This window comes from Symphalangus syndactylus, chromosome 7 (genome assembly GCF_028878055.3).
Source record: "Symphalangus syndactylus isolate Jambi chromosome 7, NHGRI_mSymSyn1-v2.1_pri, whole genome shotgun sequence".
Classification (NCBI taxonomy): Eukaryota; Metazoa; Chordata; class Mammalia; order Primates; family Hylobatidae; genus Symphalangus; species Symphalangus syndactylus.
The window spans coordinates 35,782,751-35,805,440 of record NC_072429.2 but is presented as its reverse complement, the minus strand read 5'-3'; the positions used below and the strand labels follow the sequence as shown (position 1 = coordinate 35,805,440).

Here is a 22,690-nt window from a genome sequence, read left to right as displayed (position 1 = left end):
GTTTATTAACTTGTGTTTTATCTTCCTTGAAGACACAGTGCATCAGCACTTTTTGTAAAACCTCCTTTTAAGTCATCTTCGGTCTCTGTTCACCTACCAAGTAGGTAAGTAGTGAGCTCCCTGTAGAGGTCTCTAACAAATAGGATGAAGAGGTTCTGAGTGCTCACTTGTCTGGAATGCGGAAGACGTGTTCTCAGGCTGGAAGCAAAACTAGCTTATGATTCTTCTACAGCTTCTCTTTCCATCCTTCCCTTCCCATTTTGCCCAATGCAAATCATCTACTCTCCTCTGACAAGCCTACTCAGCATAACCTGCACGTCTTGAATCTTCCTAGAAGATGAAATCAGACCAGTCTTGCAGGCTCTACATGGTTACAACTTGCTGACTTGAAGCTCTCCTTATTCTATATGCCAAATATTGTTTTACTTGATATTAATTTATCTGACAGATATGTATCAAGCAACTACTATGTATTAAGCTCTGTGCTGGTGCTGGTGCCTTTTTTGGATCTTATAGTTTAGTGCAGAAAACAGACAAACAAGAAATCATGATAAAGTACAACAAAGGGTCGATGTAGAAAGTATCAAATACTCTAGGAACTATAGGAAAGCAAGGGGACCATCACAAAACTCCTGTCTTAAGACGTGACGTTAGTGGAGACATGAAAAATGAGTAGGATAGAACCAGCTAAAGGGAGACAACCTTTGTTCTAAGCAGAGGGAACAGCAGAGATGAAACCTGGAAGTGAGGGAGAATGGCAGACTGCAAGAATGGAAAAATGTCCAGTATAGCAGAGGCAGAGAGAATATGGAGAGTGTGGCAAAAGATGAAGAAGCAGATGGATTTTGAGGGCACTGTCTGAAGTGCTAAGGAATTTAGACTTTAACCTGAGGGCAATCAGAAGCAGCCTGGTGGAGAACGATATATTTCAAAACATAGGGTCCTTGAGAACAAGTCAACCAAATGTATTTAAAAGGCTGCTGATGAAAAGATTGGGAAGTATTGTTTTCATTCTCATTGTTTTCACTGTCATGCTCTTTGTGCCAACGGTTAGACCTCCTTTGAAAGCTGACTGCAGCATGAAGGCCCTTCTTAATGCCAGGGCAAACTCCCCAAGCCTCCCCACCCCACTGTCCATGTCATCAGTTTCGTACTCCTGTTTTGTATGGCTCAGGCTTTCCTTATACCCTTAGGAATGAAGAGCCACAGACACCACCACTGAGAGACTGTCAGATCCTTGTTTAATAGGTGGACAACTGAGATCAGAGAAGGAAAGTAACTTTACTACTTTCCGTAGCAATCCAGGGGTAGCATCTCAGGTCTCTGGCTCCTTCTTGTCTCCCCCAAAGAAACAGACCACCAGGACTGGGATTAAGGTGAGAAAAGTGAGACATAGAGGGTGTAAAATGTAGAGATGCCCGCTGCCAGGTGCCAGCCTGCACTTGTGTGACCCTAGGTGCCTTCCCTTCCCTCACCCTGCTGGTCTCTGCTGGAAACACCTTTGAGGGCAGGGACTTTGGCTTCTAGACAACTCTTTAGCATCTATCATGGTGTTAACATGTTGCTAGGTGCCTATTTTGAGGGTCACTAGATGCCTACTGATACTAATGAACAATGGATTTCTGACAAACTGATGTGCACACAGATGTTTATATTTTAGGATAAATACCAGCCTCAAAAGACAACAGAACAACATGGAGAGGGCCTGAGACTGAGTCTAGAGACCTGGATTCTGGTTCCCTCCCTGCCATCAGTTGGTTACGGGAACTTGGATAAATTGCTCCTCATCTCTAGGCTTCAGTGAAACGAGGTGGCTGAATAAAATGTATTGAACACTTACTGTGTGTCAGCCATTGCTCATATGCTCCCAGGCTTTAACTCAGCTAAAGACTTCCTGGCCTCTGTGGTTCCTTCCACTTCAACAGGCTGTGGTTTGAGGTGGGAAGACTTCGTAGAGAATGCAAAACTTGAGAGACATCTTCCAAATTCCCAGGGGGATGTTACTACCTTTAATCATAGTAAAGCCATGGTTTCTCAAGGCATTTCTTGGTCAGAAGAAAGTTCTAGAAGGCACTTAATCCTAGGACTCACACTACCAAGGCTACAGCCAGGCCAACTGCCTCACAATAACCTTTAGAACGTGTCTGAAGACAGATTCTCAGCTTCTGCCCCTAGAGATTCTAATGCAGTGATTCCAAAGTTGGGTCCAGGAATCTGTATTTAAGGCTTCCCAGTTGACTCTGGTGGTCAGAGAGATTTGAGACTGATTCCAACACATTCTCCATCTGTGGACAGGATCATACCTAGACAGCCCAACCGTAGAACTGCCTGGCCTGATCATTAAGTGTTCCATGGAGATTTTGTTTTTTAATGTAACGAATAATTAAGTCGGCAAATATTTTACATCTGTTGTGTGCTAGGCCCTGTGCCAGGTGGTGATTATGGGCCCTATTCTCAAAGGACTCCTTGTCTCGGTCTGTCACTTGCTTTAGAAACAAGTCATCTAGCCAGAGCCAGAAGGGCACTGGGGATCACTAATCGATCCCATCATTACACAGCTGAGGAAACTGAGGCCCAGAGAGTAACTGCAACATGTTAAAGACACACAGGGAGCAAATTTATTTTCTGCTTCTAAACCAGGTGGTTTGGCCACAGATAGGCCAAGAAGAATACGAACAGACAAGCCTTGCTGGGCTTCCCACTCAGTTTATTACTATTAGACCATTCGCTTTTTCTCTACTCACATTTCTGCGCATTTCCATGGTCTTCGTAGAATCTAAGCCTAAAAATAGACAGTTTTCCTTGAGTCTTTGGGTCTTCATTACTGAAGACTCACATGTCACAGAAAACTTTAATTAAATAAATCTGTTATGCTTTTCTCTTGCTAACCTGTCTTTTGCTACAGGCATGTCAGCTGTGACCCTTATGATGGGGAGGAAAGGCACCCCACCTTCTCTGTCCCTACAGTCCCAATGCCCTACCCAGAATGGGGTTTTCAAAATCCCAGGACACCCACTCTTTGTTTCTTAAGCACTAAACCTATATATAGTAAATGTTTCTGGAAGTTTAACTTCAGATCTTGCTGAAATTTTAAACCCTCAATTTCCAGAGGACCATCGCGAGGTGTTTTTAAAGCCTCGAAGGAATAAGAAATGCTTCCCAGAATGGAGACTTCCATCAGTTCTTGGGAGCTATTAGCCCCCTTGCCCTGGCTGTAATGGAGTCCGCTGTGCCTGCCTCCTTTCGCGCTTTGAAGCCAAAAGAGGAAGGGACCGCCTCCCACGTCCACAGGGACCTGACTTCCACCTCTCTGCCCAGATTTGCTTATGTCACTGTCGCCCCGGGCCGGGGAGGTGGGGAGCTGAGGGCAAGTCGCGCCCGCCCCTGAAATCCCAGCCGCCTAGCGATTGGCTGCAAGGGCCCCGACTTGGCCGCGGATTGGTCACACCCGAGGGCTTGAAAGGTGGCTGGGAGCGCCGGACACCTCAGACGGACGGTGGCCAGGGATCAGGCAGCGGCTCAGGCGACCCTGAGTGTGCCCCCACCCCGCCATGGCCCGGCTGCTGCAGGCGTCCTGCCTGCTCTCCCTGCTCCTGGCCGGCTTCGTCCCGCAGAGCCGGGGACAAGAGAAGTCGAAGGTGAGTGAGCCTCCGAGCCAGGGGCCGGGAGAACAAACCTAGCCCCTCGGTGTCCAGCGCTCAGTGCAATACACCCCTTTTCCCAGGCTCCCCGCCAGATGGGCGATCCCCAGGTGCGAGGGACCCCCTGAACCCCTTTGGCCGCCCCCTCTGCCGCCGGGACCCCGCCCCCGACCGTCGTCGTCTCGTAGTTCCATCTGTTGGAGAGCCGAGACCTGGTGCTTCAGGCGGGCACAATGACTAAGGGAGGAAGGTCTCTCTCCCCGAGCTCGCACTTTCTCCCCACTGCCACCTCGAGGGTCGCCTTGCTACATCTGTGTCACCTCCGTGCCTGAGCTGCTCCCCTTCAGTAGGGCCTGAGAGGGAGGGCGTCACAGAAAAAAATGCCTAGCGTCTGGGTGGGCTGTGCAAGTTCCCAGGGAGACAGACAAGGAGAAAGGGGAGAGGCAGCTGGGTGGTCCTGGTCCTGAAGAACTGCTGTGGGGGGCTCTTCTACCCCAAGAATGACACAGGCAGGTAGAAATGGCCACTTGGATTCAGGGTATTGGTAGAAGAGGCAGAGATCTGTGCTAGAAAGAGCTCTGGTGTGACAGTGCAGAACACTCAGGACCCTGAGTCCTTACCTGCTCCTGGACCCCCGTTTCTCCATCTGCAGGGGGGAGTTTGGGGGTGGGAGTACACGGGGGCCTCAGAGGGGATGCTTGGAGAAGCTGAAAAATTTCCCTCTGGGGCAGCCTCACTACCCAGGACCCAGTGTCCTCATTAGCCTGAGGAAACCTGGTAATTGGAGAAAGCTGGGGACTGCTAATTCAGAAGAGGTAGAATTCTCTGGAGCCTCAGTCTATTTCCAGCAGGTGTGTGGCCCATACCTGGAGTGGGGATACTGAGGCCAGGAGTGGGATGATCCAGCATGCTTATCTCCTTTGACACTATGTACTGGGGTGGGCTCTGTAGACCTCTCCTCTACCCAGGGAGTGGGAGTGGGTGGGGAAGGAGGCAGAAGCCAGGTGTAGGGATAGACTCAAAGAGAGCGATTTCTGTCTCCAACCTCCCAACATGCATAACTCACATTTTTGCAAGCTCTGAGCTTGTGTTTCTAAAATCCCCTGGGTCTTCACTTCAATTAAGATCTTATGAGTCTAGGATTCTGTTTCCAAAATTCTGTCCATTTCTGAGGAAGCCCATTGCAAGCACCGGGTTCCTTCCATGTTACTCACCCCCTTTCTGTCCTCAGCCTAAATCCCATTAATCAGCCTCTCCTTGGAGTCAGTCTAAATGGATGTGAAGCCACTTCGTCCAAGTCCCCTCCTTTTTATCCATCCCTGTTCATAATCCCCAACTCAGAAGGCATTTTCCAGGTCAGGAATGGGGTCGATTTTCAACATTGAGGTTTGGGGTGGGCCATAGACAGGCCAGCACCATGGAGTCAGTCCCAACCTCTCAGTTTTGGAAGGGTCAAAGAAGATACAATTGGGCCCTGCCTCAAGAAGGCTAGTGAGGAGAACGTGGACTCCACGAATAACTCATCATAGCTGTGTCTTCTCTGCAGAACTCTGGGGAAGGATAAATGGACTCAGAGAGAATAGGATGGGGATGGTCTAGAAAAGTTTTAGGGTGAGGTGTACAACCAGTCAGGACTTGCTGGCTAATGAAAGCCTGGGCATGCCCATCTCTGCCCCCAAGTTCTTAGAGTTCACATATCTTAGCTCTGGGTTAGGACCCAACCACTCACCTTACCCCGAACCCCAGGGTAAAGAGATAGGGTTATGGGGCATGTGGAGAATGCTATGGACGAAAGATGACTCAGCCCCAGAGAGGTGTTTTCCTCCTACCAATCCAAAGGGAGAGGCTAGGGAAGAGACGGGGTCCTCCTCTTCTTGCTGTGTCCCCTCCCCAGTCCAACTTCAGGCTGCCCACGCTCCTTGTCTCTACAAAAGGACTGCAGAAGCCGGAAAGAGTGACAACTGCTGACGTGCATGGGATCCTAGTAACTGCTGGTTTCTAGGTGACTAAACCTGGCAGAGAGAATCATGGAACCACAGGCTGACAGAGTTAAAGGGCCCTTAAGACAGCCCTGAACCTGACTCCATCTTACAACGGAGGAGCTGGAGCCCCAGGAAAGGGGGTCACATGGCATCAGAAACACAGCAAAGCCCAGCACTCAGGTCTCTTGACTCCCAGACCACTTCTCACAGCATCATATTAATACGAGTGATAAGATGGGAGGGGAGAAAGACACAAGACCAGCAGCCCCAGCCAGCCAGAGTCCTGGCTGAGTCCATCATCCAACTCTCAAGCCATTGGAACCCTCTTCTCTTGCCTGGCTATAGGAGGATTCAGGCACCCTCATGGCCTCTCCCCTTATCTCCTCCGGCCACTGTTTCAGATGCAGTGCTCTGGGATTCCATGTGCCCAGAAAAGGGAAGGGGGCTCATAGAGGACTGAGTTGCAGTGATCAGTGGTGAGCACAGCCGTGGCTCTCCACCCACGGGCCTTCTGACCCCCACTATCCCTTGACATGAGGTTTCGTTTCAAGAGACTCCAGGCCTGTTTTGCTCTGCCAACAGATTCCCACAACCGTTTTGGGCAGCAGCATGCTTACCTCCCTGGACGGTATATGCCCAGACAGTGTAAGTGACTTGCTCAGGGCCACGCAGCCAGCAAAAAATAGAACCTAATGAAATAGAGTTCTCCTTGCCACACCCCCAAGCTGAAACTGTGCCCAGAAGCTGGTCCTTCTGTTTACAAGCTCCCATTATTAGGACAACCTGTAATATTTTTATCTTCCATGTCTCAGAGTTCATTTTTGGATCATGGCAGAGTTAAAAAAGTGGAGAGGCTATAGACATGCCTGGCTTTCTGGCCACTAGATCTTAGTGGTGGTCTAGGGTGTATTTGTTGTGCCCCAGTTTGTCTGCATTTTAAGGTGGAACTGGCCCCGGCTGGGAACGAGGAGGTCCAGGAGCAGTAGGAATGTTGATCTTAGGTCTTGGGCCTGCCTCCAGCACCCACCAAAAGTCACAGGATGTGGAATATTAGACTCATGTAAAGCAGGAAGTTTGCACCAGAGCCAAGAAGAGAGCTTGCAGCTGCCAGGGAATGGCCTGATGGAGGAAGTGCAGCCTCGCCCGGCTCAGCAGGCCTGCTTCATGACAAGAGGCAGCTCTTCTGCACCCTACTGGGGCCACGCCCTGCCAGCATGGATCACTCCCTTCAGCTGGTCAGGCCCAGGTACCTTGACTCAACAGCAAGTTCTCCAGAATTGAGGGGAAGAGAGGGAGTGAATTTGCTTCTCTAACTCCAGCCACCTGTCTCTGCCCTCTCCTGGTCTATAATGCTACTTTGCATTCCATTTGTTTATTGTCTGCCCACCTCTCAAAGGATATCATGGCCACAAAGAACCTTAAAGACCACCTTATACAATGGCTTCAAGGTTTTTCCTTTCCTGTCACGACCAGCCCACCTGCCAAATTGTGTCAATGATGCAATGACATCCTTTGAAGAGTAGTCTCAGAGTTTTGTTGTCTGTGTCAGGGGCAGAGTAGGCTCATAGACCACATCCTACTGGCCAGCAGTGACCCCAATCCCCCCTCTCCCACTGATCATGATCCTATCAAGCCATCATGGTTGACCTGGTTGAAGAGTTGGTTCGGTTCAAGGTTCTCATTTTATAAATGAGGAAACTCAGGTCCGAAGAAAAGAAAGGACCAGTTCAAGACCACACAGGGAGTTAATGGCAGAGGGACATGGAGCCCAGGTCTCCCAGCCCACAGTCCACTGCACTCTGTCCCTCCTTGTCCTGGAAGCTGACTGTGAGCAGCAGCTGGGGAGGGAGGAAGGCATAAGGGTCATCACCAGCCTGCTCAGACCCGGAACATTAACACATGCAGGTACTATTGCTTTTCCCTACCTCACCACAGCCCTTTCCCCCATGCCTGGCTCTCAGTCCTGCTTCCCTATTTGGTAACAACAGCCTCATCTTTCCTGTCCTGCAGATTGGGAGCCTCTGAATCACCATGTCCATACTGCCTCTTCCTCCTTTCTGTTCAGTTTTTCCTTCACACTGGCCTAGTTCAGGTTCTCATCCTCAATTGCCCGGATTATTCCAACAGCTACCCAACCAGTCTCCATCAGCCCGTCCAGGAACCCAGTCATCAGCTTTAGGGCAGTCTCCCTGAGAGCCCAGTAAATGTTCTGAAATTGACATGTGATGTGGAAGTAATTAGCAAAGTAAGTCGTTCTCCAGGGTTCCATAGCACTCACTTATTAAGTGCTTAATATTAGTAAGTGCTTTCTAGGTGCTTAACATTAATAAGTGCTTATTAAGCACTTAATATTAAGTGCACAAAAAAGCACTTATTAGGTGCTTTCATAATCATTATCTTAAACAAGGGATTAGGAGACCTCAGTGCTAGTCCAGTTCCAATTCTCGGTGATGATTTTGAGAAAGTCACTCTCCCTGTTGGGATCTTTCATTCTTTTGAAAACGGAGATGTCTAAGTTCCTTTCCAGCTCTAACTGCTCCTTTTACGGCCTATGTTCCAGATGGACTGCCATGGTGGCATGAGCAGCACCATTTATGAGTACGGAGCCCTCACCATTGATGGGGAGGAGTACATCCCCTTCAAGCAGTACGCTGGCAAATACGTCCTCTTTGTCAACGTGGCCAGCTACTGAGGCCTGACAGGCCAGTACATTGGTAAGAGCCCACCCTTCCTCCCTGCTTTATTTGGGGCTATATGGCATATTTCAATCACGGGAGCTTTTCTGGTGCAAGGGGGGGAAGGGTGATGGCAATCACGAGAGTCTAAGCCCCTTTTCTTAGCTCCACTGTGTTCCGTGGTTTTGTGAAGATGATTATATAAGCCTGAGGTTTGACTGCCTTTGGACATGTTCTAGGAGATTCCTAGTTATCCTTCTTCATCTCTGGGCACCTCAACCACCCTAAAGGCAGAGGGATACAGATTAGGTTTGTGCTTAGAGCTCCCTTTGGCTGGAGCATGAGATGGTAACTGGAGCTCCATCTTGCTGAGAATATCTCATTTTCCTTCAGCCCCATCTGCTTTGGTGCTCCTCTCGGCAGCTCTCTGGAAAGCAGGCAATTGCCTCGAGGCCCCGGAGTGTATGCTTGGTGTGGCGAGATGAAGGGGCAGGCTACACTTCTAATACCCATTCTAAAATAAACTTTGAAGATGATCTAGTTTAGCCTTCCCCTCTTCTCAATTTACAGATAGGAAACCAAGACTCAGAGTGAAGATACAACTTAAACAGGGTCACAAAGCTATTAGTGGCGGAATGGGGCATTTGGCCCAGGTTTCATGATCTCCTAATATGCTTACTCCATTCTCCCTAGCTGGGGTAGAATACAGAGGCTAGGAGAACAGGCAACCAAAGGCAAGCGACAGCACCCAGGGGAAAACGCTTTGGGGCTGAGCAGTCTACTGGCAGGGGGTCAGGGAGGCAAGGGCAATTTGACCCTCCATGCTCTGCCTGGCAATCACAGGTGAATTCCCGGAAGTGGAAAGACGGTGGTCACGTGGCCCAGTGGCTGTGAGTGCTCTGTCTGGGATGCTTCTCTCTAGCCTTGGAACAGAGGAGAGTGCGTTTGGGCAAGAGATGGGCTGGGTGCTGCTGCAAAAGAGACCAGGGGACACTGAGGAAACTGGGGAGCTGGGCCAGGGCCTCATCTGTGTTCCTGATTTGCCAAAGATTATGGGAGGGTTGTAACCTCACCCCAAAGAAGTTCTCTGCCTTGTATCCAGGGATGGATAGTTCTTGCTCCAGGAAACTCAATCCTGAGGGCCCTGAATGAGTGCTCTAGCTGGCCCAGGTGGAGGGCCTTGGCAATGGGCAGGTGACTGACAGCTGACTTGAGGAAGGGTATTATTCTTGTCCCCCAAACCTCCAATCCATCCGGATTAGAGTCAAGAGGATAAGACCTGAGTCCCAGCATTGCTGTGAATTCACTGGTGATCTTGGGCAAGTCCCTCCCTTTCTCGGGCCTCAGTAGTTCCAGTGGCACAGCAGGTGAGCCAGGGGAGTGGTGTGGATGAGACAGGGCTCCTCGCCAGGAGACTCCCATGTCTGCTTTCTCTTTGGCCCAGAACTGAATGCACTACAGGAAGAGCTTGCACCATTCGGTCTGGTCATTCTGGGCTTTCCCTGCAACCAATTTGGAAAACAGGAACCAGGAGAGAACTCAGAGATCCTTCCCACCCTCAAGTGAGTGCTCACTCAGCATCCTGAGAAAGCTCCTCTCACATGGCCCACGTGTCTTGTATCAACCCCAATTCGTGGTGGACATTTATCGGCCACCAAGAACCACTCTCCTCTTCTAGGATCCCCAGTGGAATAAGGGAAGGGAAGGGACAAGAGAGGGAGAAGGACAGGGACAACTGGTTGTGATGTGCATCCGTGGGGAGCACCAAGGTTGGGGGACACTGAAAAGGGACCAGGCTGGAAAGGAAGACTGTGGACTCACATTATGCCTACGCCCACTGCACATTCACTGGCTCCTGCTGCCCACTGCAGAATAAATTCAGACCCCCAACACCCTCTCCCCTGTTCTGTCCCTTCCTCTCATTTCTGAGCCCTGTGCCCACCTCCTTGGGATCCACCTAAGAACATTCCTCAACAGGTATGTCCGACCAGGTGGAGGCTTTGTCCCTAATTTCCAGCTCTTTGAGAAAGGGGATGTCAATGGAGAGAAAGAGCAGAAATTCTACACTTTCCTAAAGGTGAGTAAGCTGTCACCTGTGTTGGCTGGGGCTGCAGCCCCTCCTGGCTCCAGCCCGCAGCGTCAGGGCCCATGCCACCTCCCCTGCTCCTGGACTCTTGGGGAATTTCTTGGCACCTGACTATTGTTCCAACTAGAGGGCTCTGCAAACCCTGACTAGGGTCTCATTGGCCCATTTTACAGAAAGGCCCAGAAGGAGGACCCAGAGTGAACATACTAAGGGTCTCACAATCTTCTAGAACCACAGCTGGCGCTGGTAGTCTTCTAACTCCCAAACTGGGGCTCTTTTCTCAGGGCCAGGCTATTCTCCCACCCCAGGAAGGCCTGGGAAGGAAGAGGGTCAGGGGGCCTCAAGCAAGGTTGACACTCCTCTCATCCCTGCTCTAGAACTCCTGTCCTCCCACCTCGGAGCTCCTGGGTACATCTGACCGCCTCTTCTGGGAACCCATGAAGGTTCACGACATCCGCTGGAACTTTGAGAAGTTCCTGGTGGGGCCAGATGGTACACCCATCATGCGCTGGCACCACCGGACCACGGTCAGCAACGTCAAGATGGACATCCTGTCCTACATGAGGCGGCAGGCAGCCCTGGGGGTCAAGAGGAAGTAAATGAAGGCCGTCTCATCCCATGTCCACCATGTAGGGGAGGGACTTTGTTCAGGAAGGAATCCGTGTCTCCAACCACACTATCTACCCAACACAGACCCCTTTCCTATCACTCAAGGCCCCAGCCTGGCACAAATGGATGCATACAGTTCTGTGTACTGCCAGGCATGTGGGTGTGGGTGCATGTGGGTATTTACACACATGCCTACAGGTCTGCGTGACTGTGTGTGTGTGCATGGATGTACAGCCACATGTCTACCTATGTGTCTTTCTGGGAATGTGTACCATCTGTGTGCCTGCAGCTGTGTAGTGCTGGAGAGTAACAACGCTTTCTCTCCAGTTCCCCATTCCAATGATAATAGTTCACTTACACCTAAACCCAAAGGAAAAACCAGCTCTAGGTCCAATTGTTCTGCTCTAACCGATACCTCAACCTTGGGGCCAGCATCTCCCACTGCCTCCAAATATTAGTAACTACGACTGACATCCCCAGAAGTTTCTGGGTCTACCACACTGCCCAACCCCCCACTCCTACTTCCTGAAGGGCCCTCCCAAGGCTACATCCCCACCCCACAGTTCTCCCTGAAAGAGATCAACCTCCCTGAGATCAGCCAAGGCAGATGTGACAGCAAGGGCCACGTACCCCATGTCAGGGGTGGCGTCTTCATGAGGGAGGGGCCCAAAGCCCTTGTGGGCGGACCTCCCCTGAGCCTGCCTGAGGGGCCAGCCCTTAGTGCATTCAGGCTAAGGCCCCTGGGCAGGGATGCCACCCCTGCTCCTTCGGAGGACGTGCCCTCTCCCCTCACTGGTCCATTGGCATGAGACTCACCCTGTCTGCCCAGTAAAAGCCTTTCTGCAGCAGCTGAGCCTACTGTGTGTGGTGCTTCTTCAATGGTGGCCGCCCCTGCCTGGGTGGGGAGTGAGGAGGAGAAGGTGGGGCAGGGTAAAGGGGGGAGGATGAGAAAAGAACAAATAACGAAAACTTTTTACAGTGGGTGCAAAGGTAATTGCGGTTTTCACCATATGGCAAAATCCAAGGCTACCTCCCCACCCCACAATTCTCCCTGAGATCAGCCAAGGCAGAGTGCAAGGGCCATGTAGCCCTGTCAGGGGTGGCATCTTCATGAGGGAGGCCCCCCCGCCACAAAAAAAGGGGCAAAAATCACTATTACTTTTGCAACAACCTAATAGCTAGGTGCAGTGGTGCACTCCTGTAGCCCCAGCTACTTGGGAGACTCATGTGGGAGGCTCCCTTGAGCCCAGGAGTTTGAGGCTATAGTGTGCCGTGACTGAGTCTGGGAAGAGCCACTGCACTCCAGCCTGGGCAACATAGTGAGACTGTCTCTTAAAAAAAAAGAGAGAGCGAGAGAGAAATTAGAGAATGCTTTGAGTCCCTGCTTTTTGGCTCCTACCTTGGCCCACTCTGCTTCTCTCACTCAGCATTTGGAGTTTATAAAACCAGTTCTGATCTACTCTCATTCCCTCCCACAGTTCTCCAAGTCAGCTAAGGTTAAGATGAGGTGTTCTGTTTGACAGATGAGGAAACTGAGGCTCACAGAAGGGCGACGCCTTGCCCCAGGTCTCCTGATGAGTGAGGGGCAGGACTGGAATTTAAACCCAAGTCTCCTGAGTCCTGGCCTAGGCTCCTTCCGCTGCCCCGGTTGCCCTACCCTCAGGGAGGCCCTGATACGTCACCATTACTCAAGAGTAATGGTGACCATCTCAGGGAAAGGAAGAAAAGGGGAACGGAAGGAGGGACCCAGGAAAGCAGGGGGTTGATAGGGGAACATTAGCGCATAAATGAACATGAGTCAGAATGTTGATCTTCTTCACCTTGGATTTATGTCCATGATTCGTGCAAATAGCTATCCAGGGATGGACAGCCACCCTAATCTGGGCGTCTGGCACCACAGGCCTCCAGCTATGGGGTCCAGGGTGTGAACCTCAGGGCCTGGCAGCTTCAGGCTGGGGCCCCTCGGCGGACGTGGCTGGCATGGCCTTCTCCCATCTGTGATGGCTTCAGCAAGGCTACAGTGAGTGGTGGTGGAGAGGGCCCCAGAGCCAGAATATCCGTCATTCTCTTCTGTTCCGGAGACAAACCCACACTTCCCACAGCTCCTCACAGAGGGGTAGGGGTGTGCGTGGGGCAGGTCCTGCTACAGAGCTTGAAGCACAAATTAAACACACACACAAATTGGTCATGGCAACTAGAGGGCCTGAAACCACTTCCGGGACGTTTTGAAGGAAGGGAGTCTTGGCTGCATCCCACTCTTAGGATTGCTGCTCCTGGAGGCTTCTGCAACGGATGGCAGGTCAAAGCCGGATGAGGCCTCTCTCCACTCAGCAGCAGGGAAGTGAGTTTTTCCCAGTCACTCCCAGCAGAGTACAAATGAAAGCCTTCTGGGTGGAGCCTCCCCAGTCCTGTAAACAGCTCAGTTCAGGGACTGGTGTACAAGCTGGCCACCCATCTCAACCTCTCATCCAGCTGAGGCTCTGGCCACACCGTGCAAGTGGCTTCTAGTTTTTCGGCAATCTGAGGTCAGCTGGCTCTGCAAGATGAAGGTGGAGCCAAATGACACAATCTGGTCTCACTGAGGCCCCTCACGGTCATTTTTTGGAGACTCTAAATAAACAAAAATTTTGAGGACTTCATGATTATGTGGTAGAGTGAGTTTCAAAGTCTCTTATGGAATGCAATACAGGAACAGTGAAAATAACAGCTAGGGTTACTGGGTGCTACCAAGTGCCAGGGCTAAGTACCTTAGGTACGCTGGTCATGCAATCTTCACCCAGCCCTATGAGGAAGGCTGGTTATTATCCTATTGTAGAAGAGGGAACTGGGACACTAAGAGGTTTTAAATGACTTGCTCATAGTTCCAGGTCCAGGAAGTAGTGGGGCTAGGATTTGAACCCAATCTCAAATCCTGGAGCAGTTCTGGGGAGGGAGCCCCTCCCATTAAACCAATCTCTACCACTCATCAAAGCAGCCTCCAAGGGGCTCCACTGAACTTGTAGGGCTCTTCGGGGAAAAACAGAAAATGACTGAGCAGCCCAATCCCTTCTTCCAATCACCAAATCCTCCAAACCACAACCCCTCCAAGGTGTCCGTCCCACGGCCTCTACTCACACACCTTCTGCAAAGGGACACTCGCTACCTCCCAGAGCTGGCTCCATTTCTGCACAACTGTGTCCCTTAGAAAGTTCCTCTTCATGTTGTGATGGACTTGGCCTCCCTGTCATTCCCACCCACTAGTTATAATTCTGTTCCCAGAAGTCCCATAGGCGAGGTGGTGCCTGGTGCCCCATGAGAGCTCTACAGGGAGCAACGGCAGTCACTAAGGTCCCAATCTTTTCACGAGTGGACACAGCTCCAGGCTTTTCAGCCTTTCATAGTGGACACCATGGTCAGGGGAGCTTTTCAAACAGAAATATGGTCATGCCACTCTGCTTTAAAAATGTCCAGTGACTACACATTATGCTGAGGATAAGACCCAGGCCTCCCACCACGCTCCGCAGGCCTGCACGGTCAGGACCTGGCTACATCCCGAACCCTGAGTTGCCCCTCTCTTTCCCTACCTTGTTCTTGGCTCCAGCCACACTGGTCTTCCCTCCGATCCTCAAATCGGCTCCCCTACTTCCCCTCCTCCCACTAAGGCCTCTGCATTTGTCATGTTCTCTGCAAAAGCATCCTCCACTCCTACCTCTCCACCTAGCTAGTGTCACTCATTCTGAGAGTCTCAACTAAAATGCTGCCCCCGGTCTACGTCGGCTTCCTCTGCTATCTGCTCCCACAGAAACCGGCTCTTCTTCCTTTAGGGCACTTGAGTGCAGCCTGTTTGTGTGGTGTTTGTTTATTCATTTCTGCCTCCCTCATTAGACATTACACTGTATAAGGGCAAGGACTGTATCTGCTTCTGTTCTCTTGGCATCCATAGCACCTAGCACAATGCCTGGCATTAGATAATGCACTAGAATGAATGGTTTCAGCCCCCCTCACTCTGTGGTTGCCATCACTCTCCATTCAACACTGTTTTGGAAAGCTGGGCCTCTCCTCCACCAAGATCAGAAAGTAACAACATCACCCCCAAACTCAGGCAATGCTGGCAGATGAGACGTTATCTCCCCCAGGGAGGACCAAGACTCAGTATTAGGGGCTCACCTGGTTCTGTAGGCCTGGCTGTGGGAGGGTCCATCACTTGGGAGCTCTGATTTGGATTTCGAACCCCTCCACAGGGTAGACGCCAGGTGTATTCCGGCTGCGACAAAACTGGTGCTTAATAATCAATAACCACACCCAAAAATTACAATAGCACCTACTGTGCCAGAACAATACTAAATCTGTATTAGTCAAGTATAATTGAATCTTTGTAACAACCCAGGCTGGCACTCCCATTTCACAGGTAAGGAATCTGAGGCTCAGAGGGGATAACTTGCTGAAGGTCATCCAGCAAGGAGAATGGCTAAGCTTGGATTTGAATCCAGGTCTTTGTAAATCCAGAGCCAATCTCTTCAGTGCCATACTATACTCTGGTGTTTAAAGATGTGTACCAAGAATGGTCATATGGGAGAAGCTGAAAAAGAGGCCAGCCAGGAGGTTTCTGTAATGGTCCCGGGGAGAGCTGGGAAGCCTAAGGTGGGGCTGTGGCAGAGGAAGGACTGGGGCAAATGGGACAAGTGACAGCAGATCTTTGGAGGAAGAATGATAAGAAGGGAAAAGAGGCCAGGCGCAGTGGCTCACACCTGTAATCCTAGCACTTTGGGAGGCCGAGGCGGGTGGATCACCTGAGGTCAGGAGTTCAAGACCAGCCTGGCCAACATGGAGAAACCCCGTCTCTACCAAAAATACAAAAAATTACCGGGCGTGGTGGTGCATGCCTGTAATCCCAGCTACTCGGGAGGCTGAGGCAGGAGAATAGCTTGAACCTGGGAGGCAGAGGTTGCAATGAGCTGAGATCATATCACTGCACTCCAGCATGGGCAAAAAAGAGTGAAACTCCATTTCAAAAAAAAAAAGGGAAAAGAAAATAAAAAAAGAGAGGAGAGAAGAGGAGGGGAGGGGAGAGGAACAGAGGGGAAGGGAGGGGAAGGGAGAGGAAAGGAAAGGAAAGAGAGAGAAACATGGTGAGGCTCTGGAACCTAGTTACATGCAGAAGTTATAAGAAAAAGCAAACGCAAACTCTGATACCCATGGCCTGGGACCTGGAGGGAGTCCTCCTTCCCACCCTGCACTCTTACTCAGCCTTCTCCATCCTAGACCAGTGACCCTGAACAGCTGTGGGGCAGCCCTGTGGGATTGTGGCCAGATCCCTGCCCCTGGGTAGCGGCCCAGAGCCACGCCCTGGACACCCACCTGCCACCATGGTGCTGTTTAATTCAGTTTCTTTAACGCAGTTTCTGAACCCCTCACTTAACCTTCCTCTCTGGAAGGTGTCTGGGGCAGCCTGTGTGTGCCCTGGAGCAAGGGAGGGGCACAGACTCACCAGATGGAAGAGGCGCGAGTTGGGGAGTGGGGGCGGGTGCTCCATGGCCATGGGAGGAGGGGGGTAGCGGATCTGGGACCAGTCCTCGAAGCCATGGTGTGGCACCATGGCTGGCATGGGCGGGTAGGCGTAGGGGTAGGCCCCGCAGAGATGTTCCGGGTGGGTCTCCACGTGGTAGCGCTCTCCTGAGGCCTGCAAGAAAGGCTCACGTCTGGCTTTGGCCTGCCAACAGGCTGCACAGGACACCCATCTCATCACCCTCTAATTAGAATGTTAGCTCTCTGAAGGATAGCAGGCTGAGTACCAAAGGCTGGTATGTGGTCATGAAAGGCTGCCACATGGGTACAGAAATCTGGATACATGGGCATAGAAGGCTGGATATATGGGCATGGAAGGTTGGGTACACATGCATGGAAGGTTGTGACATGGGCACAGAAGGCTGGTACATGGGCACGGAAGGCTGGTACATGGGCACGGAAGGCTAGTACATGGGCACGGAAGGCTGGTACATGGGCACGGAAGGCTGGTACATGGGCACGGAAGGCTGGGTACATGGGCACGGAAGGCTGGTACATGGGCACGGAAGGCTGGGCACATGGGCACGGAAGGCTGGGCACATGGGCACGGAAGGCTGGGCACATGGGCACGGAAGGCTGGGCACATGGGCACGGAAGGCTCACACATGGGCACGGAAGGCTGGGCACATGGGCACGGAAGGCTGGGCACATGGGCACGGAAGGCTCACACATGGGCACGGAAGGCTGGGTAAATGGACACAGAAGGCTGGGCACAGGAGTACAGAAGGCTGATACATGGAAACGGAAGGCTGGGCACATGGGCATGGAAGGCTGGTACATGGACATGGAAGGCTGGTACATGGACACGGAAGGCTGGGCATGGGCACGAAAGGCTGGAACATGGGCACAGAAAGTTGGATACATGGGCACGGAAGGCTGGGCACATGGGCACGGAAGGTGGGTACATGGGCACGGAAGGCTCATACATGGCCAAAGAAGGCTAGTCACATGGGCACGGAAGGGTGCTACCCGGACACAGAATGTCAACAGTGATGACAGCTAATGCATTGTGGGCACTGCCTCTGTACCAATACTGCTCTAAGGCTTTTCCTGTATTACTCATCAGTTAGCAGAGGATGTCCCCACGCCCGAGCACACACTGTGTGTCCATCAGGCTAGTTCCCTGAGGAAGGTAAGAGGATGTCAGTGCTGCCACCTCCCTCAAGCCTCCTCACCTTTGCTTTCCTCTTCTGCTGTCTGAGGGCTTCTCTTGCCTTCTCCTCATCTTTGAATGCTTTTAGCTGAGAGAAGGGAGGGAGAAAAGACTGTCAGCACAGGTGGTTTCTGGCCAGGCCTGGATCCAGGGCCTAACCAGCCACGAGGACTGACCGGCTGATGCTTCCCTCTGGGCCACCATGCGTGGGCCAGTCCTGGGAAAGGGCCCTGAGGGCCGAGCACAGCCCAGGCTATTGCTTCAGGCCACCTGCTTGTCATAGTAGTCTGTGCACAGGTCAAGAGGGTTCACGTGAACCTCGCTGCTTCTGTGCTAACATCTTTTAGTTCCACTCTGGGAGAATAAAGCCCCAGAACTGACTGTGGAAAGTCAGAGGTAGAGGTATCTTAGAGTAAACCTCGTCACTGTACAAAGAAAGAGTCAGAGAGGGGAAGGGCCTTGCCGAGGTCAAATATGATTGCAGAGCTGGAGAGAAGCAGTGAGTGTCCTGACATCCAGCCTCACCAGGGCCCTCCAATCCATGCCCCCTCTCCCCACGAGGACAGGCCAGTCGCCCTTCCTGGGTCCAGTCACTCTCACCTGAGCATTCGACAGGGTGACCTGGGCCTGTAGCTTCTCCACTTGCTTCTTCAGCTCTTCCTTCTCCTCATTCATGCGCTCACGATCACTGCGCTCCCTCTGGAAGTCCTCCTCGAAGATCTTCACCTGGTGTGGAGGGAGGGTGAAGAGAGGGAGGCGGATGGTCCTGAGTGGGGATTTCTCCTCAGGCCCAGACTCCCACGTCTCCTGCTGGGGTCACAGATGGCAGAGCTGGGGGTCGCCATGGGGAGTGGGACAGGTACACCTCCAGCCCCCACCCTGACTTCAAACAGAGTAGTTCTGTGTCCTTCTATCTTACATTCTGGGCTTCAAGGTAGAACTGTATTTGAACAAAGGATATATGGTTTTAAAAAAAGATTGAAAGCCATCAACCAGTGCAATCCTTTCACTCCGCTGAGACCCACAGGGGCAGTGATCTCAGAACCAGAGTGTGGTGTAGACCAGAGTTCGGATCTGCTGGTTCTGAGGGCAGAGACCCTACAAACTCTGCTAGGGCTCCGGGGTGCCCTGGCAGAGATGGGTTGGGTGGGGCCTGCCTCTGTCTCTTAGCCTGTAGTTTCACATCCTTAGTGCAGATCAGCTGAGACACTGGCCAGGTTCAAGGTGGTTTAGGAGGATCAAAAGCATAGTAAATTCAATAGCACAGAGACAACGGGAGAGCCATAACCTTTTCGTGTCGGTTCAACCCAATCCTTCCGTGTCCCTCAGGGCTAGTAGGTCTTTAATACCATTTTAGTACCTGCCAATCTCCTTTAAATAAAGGAGAAAAGAACTCCAATTCAGAGTCTTTATCTGGCAAGAGTATCTGGCTAGAGTTTAATAACATTGTTTTTATTGTTTATTGCATACAGTTACTTTCTACTTGTGACAAATAATAAATGGTTTTTTTCCATTTATAGCAGTGATATAAAGCTCCCTTTTAAATTCATTTACTTAGAATTTATTTTTTAAATACTAGGTAAATAATAGCACGTGTGGGGCATAGAGATGGCTAAATCATAAAGGTGGTGGAGGAACGACTTAAGCTAGGGTTATGGTGCTGGAAAGGATAAACCTAGAGCCAGAGGGGGGCCCTGGCCAATGGCCAGAAAGTGGATTACTAATTACAGGTTCCATGTGATTCCAAGCCGTCTGGGCCCTCAGGAAAGCTCCAGCTCCCACTGAGCACCTCCCACCTGATTTCCTCCCGGAAGCCTCACCTGCTGTTTCAGCAACTCATTCTGCGTGACCAGCTCCTGTTTCCTTAGGAGGGCCCCTGCTCCTTCTGGGCTCCCAAATGCTGTTGGTGGAGATGATGGTGGGGTTTGGATGCTCAGTGCTTCCTCCAGGGCCTGGAATCAGGAAAAGAGAAGACGGGACCATCAGCAGGAACCCCTGGAAATCAGGGCCCTTTGGAGGGGTCATCCTCAGGGACCTCCTTCCTAATAATAATCATACTAATAATAGTCACCACCATCAGTCCTATTTAATAAATGCTGCCCTATTTATTTGCATTCTACATATATCATTTCATTGAATCTTCTGCACAGTGCCATGAAGAAAAGACTATGATCATCATCCTCATTTGACAGATGTGAAAACTGAGGCTCAGAGACCTGAAGGGACTTGTCCAAGGTCAAGGTCACACAGCTAGTAAGTGGCAGAACACAGATTCAAGCCCAGCACATGCTCTTACCCAGCAGGCTAAACTGGGGTTGTCATGCAGAAAGGGAAATCTCCCCTTCCCTGAACAGATGTGGCTCAATTCTTAGCACCCAGACCTAGAAGGAAGATTTAAGTCCTCTGGGGGAAGCTTCAGTCTCCCCAACAACTGCCCTGCCCTGAGATTCTTCAGCTTCAGCAACCCATTCCCATCCAAACCACCCCTTCCATCCTCAACACTTATGTACATAGAGAAGACTGGATTTAATTTCTGCTTAGTTAATATTTTCCCTTTCTAACACTGAAAATGGGCTGAAATATCATCAAATAACATTTTGAAAATAAAGTACTCTTAATCTATCATGTTCACAATAGATTATATAAACAGTGTGCCCACATCTTAAAGGTTTCAGTTAACTGTGTTTCCCCTTTAACTCTGTTAACATGTTACTCAGAACTCTGGAACACGTCTCAAGACTGGGCACCCTGGACTTTGGCCCCAGGACAGCAGGACCTCCCCTCGCATGCCTCAGCATCGCCCGTGGGCCTCCCTGGACCGTGGGGAGATACAGACGTGGCCCAATTTGGACTCGGGCTTACCACCTGGTCTACTCAGCTCCCCTAGACACACAAAGAAACTGCAGGACCGAGAGTAAATTCAGGATGCTCCGAGGGGAAGTTATGGCTCCACTTTATCTTCCTACGCCACCCCACTTTTTAGATGAAAAGAGTGAGGTCCAGTGACAGGGAGATGCCTAGATCATGAGCAAAGAAGGCCACATGCCCTGCATTACTCATCCACACGGTGTCTGTCCCTGGCTCTGCCAAGAAAACCTCCAAGGTCATCTTTATCATCAGCAGCATGGACAATTCTCTGCCTGGATTTAGAGCCCCAAGTCCCCCAGCTCAGGACAGATCGCTTTTCTTTCTCTGGAAACAGGTCAAGGGCCCCAGACTTGGCATAATCAGTGTTTACAAAACACCAAAACCAAAAAGAAAGGGTTTCCTCAGCAGGCCTAGGAATGCTCAACTCATGCCAGAGTCCACTGTGACCAGGGTCAGGAGGCAGAGGGAAAGGAAAAACAATTAGCACGAAACGAAAAGCTGAACCATGAACTTAACTCCTCCAGGCCCTCAGAGAATGTTTCCTTTCAAAGCCCCCTCCTGTCAGCCTCTATCTTTGAAACCCTGCTGGAAAGCAGGCAGAACTAGAGCCGTTCCCACCAGGGCTTGGATGGCAAAACTGAACTGGAGAGGCTGGAGAGGCTAAGCTGGGACTAGACCACTCCGCTTGGCTCAGACCAGAGGGTTTCTGGTTTCCCCAGCCTCTACCCTGGGGGCCCCGTCTCCCTGGATCCCACTGCACAATGGCGGGCCCCTCAGCCCGTGCTCCTCGACTCCCATCAGTGTGTGCTGAACACGTCCTTGATGCCAGGCGCTGTACAAGGCGCCCAGGGTATACATCTTGGTGAAGGTGTGCACCTCCCACCGCCAGATGGGAAGACAATTAAATAAGTGATGACGAGCCATAAGGAGGAGTGTCAGAGAAGTTGCTGGTACCTCAGGAGCATAGACCAGGGCAAGCTGAATGAGATTCAGGGAAGGCTTTGCTGAGGAAGTGAGGGTAAAGCGAACCCTGACAATCAGGGTGGGCAGGTGAGGCGTAAGGGGAAGAGTGCACCTCCAGAGGGAAGGGTGACACAGGCTCATTCAAGGGCTGAGTCACTCCGAGTGTGGGAGGCAATGGCAGAGCAGGCAGGAAACGGGATACCAGCTCACTGACTGGGGGTTACCCTTCCTGAGCTGAATGGTTGGGGGTGCCAGTGATGGGGTGGGCATTGCAGCTGGACTCAAGAGAGCCCGGCCAAGGGACCCAGGCCAAGGCACCCACCTTGTTGAGCCGCTGGATCTCCTTTTCCTGGTACTCACGCTGTCGGGTGAGCGGGCTCAGCTGATCCTGCAGGTACTTGACTTTTTGGCGCAGCTCCTTGGCCTCCGCTGTCAGCTGCTCCTTGTCGGTCTGCAGGGAACCCAGGGTTGGTAAGCTGGCTAGGATGGCCTCTCCAGGAGGCCTCGGATTCTCGGTCCTGCCTGGCCCAGCCCTTACATTCTCCCCTGGCCATCACTCCACAATGCTCACATGCAAGTCACCTGGGGTCGGTGCAGTAATGTCCATCCGGTCCTGCCCTCAATTATTATGTGTCAATTTAAATAATAATTAAAAAAAGAAAAAGCAGTAGCTCAGTTGAGTAAAAGACCCTGGATTCCAACACCAGCTCATCCACTAAGCAGCTGAGACCCCCGGCACTGCCACAGCCCTCTCTTGTCTAAGCTTACCTACCTGTCACAGGTATGGGGTTCCTAACATGAGTCACACAGAGGCCTCAGGAGGGCTGTGAGCCCCAAAACTGAATGCAAAATTTTGTCTGTGTGTAATCTGCCAGAAAGAAAAGCCATAGTTCTGACCAGATTCACATGGGGGTTTTCCGTGATCCACAGAAAGCGGTAATCCCTAACAGACACTTCAGCTCGTACAGCCTTGGAGCCTAGAGGAGAGATGACACACCCAGAGAGGACTGTGGCATAAGGCAGAGAGTGCTCCTCCAGAAAGAAACAAAATACTGTGGGGCTAAAAGAAAGATCACCACAGCCGAGGGAAGGCTTCCAGGGGGCGGTTCCATACCCTCTATGGAACCAGCAGGGCTTCGCCACAGACAGCCAAGACTGGGATGGCCTTT

General features: G+C 51.4%; 3 protein-coding genes across 14 annotated transcripts in view; 1 reads left to right on the top strand and 2 right to left on the bottom strand.

The window, feature by feature from the left end:
* LOC129486149 (zinc finger protein 300-like) overlaps window positions 1-2,487 on the bottom strand; it is an 82,822-nt gene extending 80,335 nt beyond the window's left edge. For both annotated transcript variants that reach the window (XR_010121682.1, XM_063642693.1), the window contains exon 1: window positions 1,841-2,487. The gene's annotated coding sequence lies outside the window, so the exon portion shown is untranslated. The remainder of the gene's footprint in view (window positions 1-1,840) is intronic.
* Window positions 2,488-3,449: 962 nt separating this feature from the next.
* Window positions 3,450-11,846, top strand: GPX3 (glutathione peroxidase 3). 2 transcript variants are annotated; one of them, XM_055285601.2, is made up of 6 exons: window positions 3,451-3,638; window positions 3,725-3,751; window positions 8,184-8,337; window positions 9,743-9,860; window positions 10,276-10,375; window positions 10,762-11,846. In XM_055285601.2, exons 1-6 carry the CDS (start codon window positions 3,552-3,554, stop codon window positions 10,981-10,983), a joined length of 708 nt encoding a protein of 235 aa, XP_055141576.1. In that variant the 5' UTR covers window positions 3,451-3,551; the 3' UTR covers window positions 10,984-11,846. The 2 variants fall into 2 exon arrangements, with proteins under 2 accessions (XP_055141574.1, XP_055141576.1); XM_055285599.2 differs by lacking the exon at window positions 3,725-3,751 and having other exon boundaries at window positions 3,450-3,638.
* A 953-nt stretch (window positions 11,847-12,799) lies between these two features.
* The window catches only part of TNIP1 (TNFAIP3 interacting protein 1), a 57,514-nt gene continuing 47,623 nt past the window's right edge, over window positions 12,800-22,690 (bottom strand). For 3 of the 10 annotated variants that reach the window (XM_055285594.2, XM_055285598.2, XM_055285592.2), the window contains 7 exons: window positions 21,844-21,972; window positions 19,511-19,642; window positions 18,291-18,416; window positions 17,713-17,778; window positions 16,461-16,652; window positions 15,140-15,236; window positions 12,800-13,603 (listed from right to left, as the gene is read on the bottom strand). In XM_055285594.2, the coding sequence (XP_055141569.1) occupies window positions 13,569-13,603; window positions 15,140-15,236; window positions 16,461-16,652; window positions 17,713-17,778; window positions 18,291-18,416; window positions 19,511-19,642; window positions 21,844-21,972 (777 nt within the window). In that variant the 3' untranslated portion in view covers window positions 12,800-13,568. Of the gene's footprint in view, window positions 16,653-17,712; window positions 17,779-18,290; window positions 18,417-19,510; window positions 19,643-21,843; window positions 21,973-22,690 lie in introns of all 10 variants that reach the window. The other 7 variants (XM_055285596.2, XM_063642681.1, XM_055285593.2 and 4 more) reach the window with 4 other exon arrangements.